Here is a 7,500-nt window from a genome sequence, read left to right as displayed (position 1 = left end):
TCCAAAGGCCAACAATAAACATCGGAATATTCATGTACCGGAGGTTTTGGCTGCATAATTCTCTTTACTAACACGAGTATGTTTTAAAACAAGCCTAACCCTCCATGTGTGCAAGATTAATTTAGGGTCCTTCAACAAATTAACTATCCTCTTGCCCTCTTTGTAACAGGACTCCTTTCTTAACCTTTCACTATTGATGAACTATATTAGAAAGGGTTGTCACTACCAGGTAATCGCTTTGGCACAATGGGAAACCAGATTATCAAGAGGTTTCTTCTGCGAATATCTAGTCAAGGAGAGCTGTCGGAATCACAAGGGCTCATTTGAAATAATTTTTTTATAAAGGATAAGTAATAGAATCTTAATATCCTTATAAGGAGTCAGCTTTACTATGTCGACACTGAACATAGCAGCTCACTTCAACTCTGTTATCATAAATACTAAATGTCTATACAAAATTTGTGTTAGGTGATTCAGTATATTGCCTGCATGGCGACTGAATAGATATTTTTGTATTTTTTTTCTTTCCTTTGTCATGACAACAAGACTGTAAAGGGTAAATAAAGTGCTCAAATAACCTGAAATTGTTTATTACTTGAACCAGTAGAGAGGAGAAGCGGTGGCTGGTACCCAAATGTGGTGAATGTGGTGTTCGAGGCGGTGGTTTGCGGTGTGATGGTGGCAACGCCTGACAGACGGAGATTCTCTCTCATCCCGAGGCAAAGTTTTTCATTATTATTATTTATGAAATATGGTTTTAATTGGTTGGTTGGTTGGTAGGATGCCCCCTCCAGGTCGGCCCAGGGTGGCGGTGGTGGTTGTTGCTGTAATATTAATACAGTTGTTGTAGTAGTAATAATAGTAGTGACGCGGCTCAGGTACGCCCCCTGCGACGTCGACAGCGGCACTAGGCACACGGTGGGAGGTGCGGGGGAGGCGGGTGGTAGATGCTTTGTACATGGAGGCGCCGCCGGGAAGTCCAGGAGGTGGACGCACACAGGCCAAGTGGTTGTCGTGGCAGTTGAATCTGGTCGGGGGTTGAGAGAGTAGGGGGTGGGGGCGACAGGGGTTGACTTGAACCACGTAGGCCTACAGCTGCTACGGAGACATCCTACAGTGGATGATGGGGCCAAGTGGTGCTTTCTTGGAGGTTGAGTGGTCAGACGAACTAACCAATGGAGACCACGCAGGGACCGATTGGCCAGAGAGGTTTTGGGGATGGTTTGGGGGTTGGGGGGTCACAGAGGCACCTTAGGGAAAGGGGTTATGAGTGCCTGTTAGGAGGCAGATAGGATCCTCTGGTCTGGGTTACCAAGTGTCTGCCTGGCTACCATTATCAGAATATACAGCTACCACGCAAGACACAGGTAGCCCGCACATGACAACAGCCGACCACTTCCACCCAGTTACTTCACTTACATAAATAATACATAGCCTAAGATCCACTATGTATCGTATCGAACATTACTCAAGCCATTTCATTTTCAATTGGTTGAAAGAGAGGGGAAAGAAACGAAAACTAATAAAAGAAAAGCAAATGCATATACGTTCCAATTTCCTTTTAGGTTGCAACCAAGTGGGAGTGGCTGGCTTGTCTTGGATACACCTTAGACCAGATGTGGGACCCTTGGAACATGGGATCCCTCAGCATGGCTCGGGCGGGGACGGTGGAGTGCGAGTCCGGCAAAGACCATCATAGCTCTCACAATATATTACAGGCGCCCTTGCCACACCCATACTCGAACCGCCCGCGCCCACTGCCCACAGAGGGAGAGGTCGCAACAACAGCTGCTCGTGCCTCTGCTTAGTTAACAGGACAGCTGCGCATGCACGTGTCTGCTTGCAGTCGTCGCACGCGAGAGCTGCATCCACGACGTCTCCCCTGCACCAGCGAGTGGAAAGAAAATAGTAGCAGCAAAAGACAAATCTTTTTCTTAACATGGCATTTAAAGGCAAAAAGGAATTAATTGGTTCTGTGGTGATGCATGGGCAAGTATCGACTACTCAACATAAATGATAAATAAGTTTTAGAAAAAAAGTCAAATAAAACCGGTGATTATTAAGAACAAAGATTCCTGTATGCAGAATAGAACTGAAAAAATGAATCTGACCTTTTTTTCCTTTCTTTCCACCCGGGAGTTTTCAAGTGCTGCACAACTAATTCCAAGAAGTGAACCATGATGGGTAAGAAGTCCTCATACATAATCTAAACATAACAGCTAAACAAACTTGAAGAGTACTATGTGAGGAACCCTTTGTCTGAATACTTACAGAAACGTTTCTTTTTTTTAACAATATTGTAATTTTGTCATGCTGAGCCAAACTTTAAATGTGCTGTATTGAAGTGTAAAAAAAGGTTATATTTCCATGTAGGGAGGTATAAAAAAATTTGATCCTTACTATAACAATGTAATCATAATAGTTTCCCTTTCCATTACTTTTCTCCAAACATCCAGACAGAGGGCCCCGGAACCTGTCATCTGAAAGGTTATCCAGTGAGGAGACTGTTACATACACTAGCGCAAAAACCAAGTGCTGTTTTATAATCAGACGACACTGTTGTACTATTGGTGATTTTGAAATCTGGATATTACTTCAATACGGCTTTAAATTTCTCTATGAAAAAAGGGGTTACTGAACCTTATTGACGTAGTATTCATGGATCATAATCACCAATTGTATCATATACAGTCCAGTGGGAATACAGGCAGAATAGATTTTTTTTTTTAATAATCATAATCATCAAACAGCGTCTACATGGAACGCACCTACCACCAGTGGATCTCTGCTAGACCTTACTGCACAAATCTTTAAGGAACACAACTTGATGTCAACCTGGCTTTGGAAAACAAGTCAACCAATCCGATAACAACGTGTATGCTTAGCACAGCCAATCACATATCAAGCCAGTCTGAGAGGAAGAAGTCCTGCTGATATCAAGTCAGGCCCCAAGAATTGCGGGTCTTCTGTTGCTCCGCACTTAAAGGCATAAAGTACTCGGGTACAAGTTAAGCTGACCGGGGGTGAAGTGATTCACAGCATCGCTTTGTCTTGTCCCATTGCTTTTTGTTGTGGCAAGTTTTGAAGTTTTGCAAATGATCAAGAATAATACTTTGCAACTAGATTTTTTGTAATATCTAAATGTAATGGATAAAAAACGGACTTTGTACATTTTTGTTCCTGTTTTGATCGAGCTTTTGTTGCACTCGAAGCACTTAACACTTTGACATGAGAAGCAGACAGCAGAGGATCTCAATCCCACAGCATCTCAGCAAGTCCTCTTTGTGAATCAACCGAGAAATTAGGTACAGCGATAGCCATGGCCAGAACACTCATGCAGACACACAACAGACTATCACACGCATTGGTAAAGGAGAGGATCAACTGGGTTTTTGTAGGACTTACTTTTGAACTTTACATCCACTTCATATCCGCAAGCTGACACCTTACTGCAAAGCTAAACTATTTGTTTTTATCTTGCAAGAAGTGCCCCTGTACTGATCCTATCCATACCATATATAGGCAAACATTGCAACCATTCCCCCTTAGTACAATGCAAAACTGATTAGTATCTCTGGTGCTTCCATCAATATTATATATGAGAAAAAACTTGAGGCTTATATAGGAAAACACAAACAGTATGGAATCTGGCAGGAATTGCTGAGGTGCTGTAGGATAACAACTGGTGTAGGAGTGAGGTAGCTCAGGTGGCGTGGGGGAGGAGTGTCCCCGTCCCCACTCCACGTTCACAGACGCAGCGCGCGGCAGGCCTGTGCTGCATCAATCATCTTCTAGAGTCACCTGAGTGAAGTATTTCAATGTTCATGGTACTACAAAATCAGTGGGCATTTCATCTAGAGTATACATCATTTCCTGTTTTGCATACATTGTTTTGTTTTGTGAGTTCGGAATTTTGATCCCCTGTAATAACATTTCAAACTTCCTTGTGGAACTGTGGTATGGTGTCCACCTTTTTGGAGTAGCGGAAACGTTGGTACTTGAGCGCATGCCAAGTCCCCCGTAGAGTCAGCCTAGGGTCTACTGACCTGAAGAGAGGTGGTATGTGGAGAGTGCTCACAAGGCTTTTATTGTATAGCATTTTCCATGCTACATTTATACTATTTTCCTTCATTAAAAAAAATTTAACAAAAAATTGCTCCAACAATGTATCAAAAATAAACTTTGCTATAACTTTGCGTACAAAAAAGACCATATTATAACAATGGTCCATTATATTCCACAAACTTTTGTACTAGTTAACTAAACAGCGGAGCCCTGATATCAGCAGTGCCCACACTAACTAGACGAGCAGACAACACCACTTCAACGTGGGCCACTGGGCTTAAGGTTGCCTGGTGTACCATGACTCGCCTCAGCTGGCCGCGAAATTGACTGGTGCGGCCAGCAGGTGTACACAGGGGGTCAGAACTCAACACAGGAGCCTCAGGTGCACATTTACAGATGCACACATATGCCTCCATGCACACATCATTTGCGCACATGTGGCTTGGGCACTACACAACACAACGGTCTCTCAGTTACTTGATGCACCTTTGTCACAACTCATGTCTGGGGCCCAGGGAGGGTGACGGGCAGTACTAGTACACATCACACTCATTGTATAACGACAAAGGTATTACCTGAATATCTTTTTTTAATTGCAATCACTATAAGCATTTCACATCCGCTGTAAACAAAATCATAGTCTATGATAAACAAAACAAGACCCTACATATACATCAACGCAAATCAATCCAACAGCTACAATGCTAATACTCTACTCTTCAGACAATCCCCCTGAGATCTGTGATGCGTTGGTCAAGCTCAGGTCAGCCGGCCTGGGCCCCAGAGGCAAAACAAGCAAGCAAGCGAGGTCAAGTGATCGAGGCCGCCGACACACCCAGTCAGTCCGAAGCTCCAATATCTCCGTCTCTTTGGTATGTCGCTTGGGGCGTGGTGCTGGCGTGTGGGCGGGACTTTGTTACGATGTCGTTTCTCTAGTCGTGACCTCACTGCACCCGTGATGTTGTGGGTCCGCGAATGCCCCTCCCGCTGCTGGGGGCGGTTGACATCTGGATGATAGCTCTGATGCGACGCTGGGCTGACTGTAATTAGAAAATTATTTGCCTTTTAATAAGACTACAGAAATAAGCCTTGTGGGTGATGTATACTATCAGGAAAATGATGGAACACTGAGAAGAGTAGTTGATAAACAAAAAAAAAAAAAAAATCCTTTATAAATTGAATTCCTTTCTAATATGACATTTCCCTGAACAACCCACCTGTACAGAGAAGAAGGGGCCTAAGATGTGGACGGTTGTTTCTTCTGAAGTTGTGGTTCCTTGTTGGGGAAGCTTAATCACCGAACCTGTCTGGCGCTGTAGATCACGTACATTTTGACCACCTTTACCAATTATGCGTCCAACCTGCAAATGACAGATTAGAAGTTCATTAATAACCATTTTCATACATTTTTATAAGCTCACCTTACAAAATAATGTGGTACTGTATACTTGTCAAATCTAAGAACAGAGAAATGACCACATCATATAAAGAATACATATGATGTCCTTCAGAATTAGCAAACAAATTCTACACTAGCAGAAAGCATTTTCCACAAAACTTACCTGTGATGACGGTACAATAATCTCTACAGTTAGTCGTACATCCTCCACTCCTACACCATAGCCCTCTTCACGAATCTTCTCAAAGATCAGGAACTGTGCCTATGGAAGATGAAAATACAACCATCAGCCCTCATTTCACAGAACAACTCGCAATGTGTGTAATTCAATGCATTAAAAGGAACAGGCTAGAAAAACAACAAAATCATGTGCTATATTTTTGTCTGAAGACCCATGCTTCTCATTGAACTTCTCTTTGGGTAGGTGATCAGTTTGTTTTGTACTATCAACACATTAGGATGACACACCCAAGAGTTCTGTTGATTGCACACATTTTTGACAAATACTCAAAAGTTCAAGGATTGCTTCTAAGATTCTTACCTTCCACTGAGCTTCTGGTGTTCCTACTATGGTTACTTTTCTTTCCGTCTGCTCCGTGGGTCGCCCATCATCCTCAAGTGGGGCAATCTTTACGGATGCTCCACTAAATCGGATAATGTTACGGATATGTGACCCCTTAGTCCCAATAATGGCACCAACAGCAGAATTAGGGATGTATAGATATGCCATTTCCTGTAAAAAATAAAAATAAAAATAGAAGCATGATTATTTCAAGCAGAGAGAGAAACCAAATGATTATTCAAAGCAGAGAGACAAACCAGTTAACTATTTCCATTTCTGGAACAATGGAAGCATTTTCTAGCTAGTCCTGGAAATCTGGTGCTGCATATCTTACCTCGCATACCTCTGAAGCGTGAGAGCCTTGCTGGCCAGGAATAGGCGTGGGATAAAGTGGTGGATAGGAAGCAGGAGAAGAACCATACATGCCCATACTACCAGCTGCACCACCTCCTCGAGGAAGGCCAAAACCTACTGTTGACATCATGGCCATCGGATGCAGGCCAGGAAACATGGCACTCTGGGGAGCAAAGGCTTGCAAGTCGCTCTCGTAACTGTTCCTGAGGCGAGAACTGATCATGTTCTCAGCCTGTGCTATATCTTCAATATTACCCTGCAAAGAACAACAAAGATTTAGTACATTTTTCCTCAAACATTAACAATATAAAAAAATGCATAAAGAAAACTCTACCTAGTAGAAGTACTAAAGGACACAAGATTGATGCCACAGAACATTAAACATTTATTAGAGGGGTCATATCCTATGTTGAACCTAACATTCAATCTGCTCCTTTCTAGTTAGTCAAGAGAATATGAAATAATTTAGCAAATCGGTATAAATACATGGCTATCTAAAGTTCTCCAGATAATATACATATTCCCTTCAACTTCACAAATTCCTAAATGGCTTATTGATAACTGTAACTAAAAAAATGGTAGGGTAAATACTTCTAAAATGAACAATTCCCATTTTGATTCATCATTTAATATTTGTAGGGACTTCCACAGTGAGATAGCCTTTCAGGTTTTTAAAATTTCTACCATCTGTATGTTTACTGAATCAACACAAGTTTACACAAACATTCCTCAGCTTCAGTTCTTTTCAAAAAATATTTCTAAATGCAATGTCAAGCACTTAAATATTAAAAATAAATTCTCAAATAGGCAATACTGAGTCTATTATAACTAATTCCTGGCCACCAAAAATATAACAATATATTGCTAAATAACTGATTTATCAATTATTATTCACATCTTGGTACATCCACCTAAAATTTGGCTTGCCCATGGAGGAGGGGTTGTGCAATTCTAATACAAGACAAAATAAAAATTAATGGCTAAATCATCCCTGAAACTTCATATGTATATATTTTTTATTACAACTCCTTCCCAGGATTTCTTAACTTCTCTAGAGCAAACTGATGCATAAATCCCCCTCAGATTCCCGTTTCATACTCAGAACCCCTGCTATTACTTC

The 7,500-nt window shown here is 41.8% G+C and overlaps 1 protein-coding gene across 6 annotated transcripts in view; it reads right to left on the bottom strand.

The window, feature by feature from the left end:
* Nucleotides 1-574: 574 nt before the first annotated feature.
* The window catches only part of Imp (IGF-II mRNA-binding protein), a 282,316-nt gene continuing 275,390 nt past the window's right edge, over nt 575-7,500 (bottom strand). For all 6 annotated transcript variants that reach the window (XM_070131430.1, XM_070131427.1, XM_070131429.1 and 3 more), the window contains 5 exons: nt 6,361-6,636; nt 6,006-6,197; nt 5,628-5,726; nt 5,283-5,426; nt 575-5,105 (listed from right to left, as the gene is read on the bottom strand). In XM_070131430.1, the coding sequence (XP_069987531.1) occupies nt 5,010-5,105; nt 5,283-5,426; nt 5,628-5,726; nt 6,006-6,197; nt 6,361-6,636 (807 nt within the window). In that variant the 3' untranslated portion in view covers nt 575-5,009. The remainder of the gene's footprint in view (nt 5,106-5,282; nt 5,427-5,627; nt 5,727-6,005; nt 6,198-6,360; nt 6,637-7,500) is intronic.

Source organism: Penaeus vannamei, chromosome 16 (assembly GCF_042767895.1).
Source record: "Penaeus vannamei isolate JL-2024 chromosome 16, ASM4276789v1, whole genome shotgun sequence".
NCBI lineage: Eukaryota > Metazoa > Arthropoda > Malacostraca > Decapoda > Penaeidae > Penaeus > Penaeus vannamei.
Note: the sequence above shows the minus strand (reverse complement) of the source record. Positions and strands in the feature narration are given on the sequence as shown.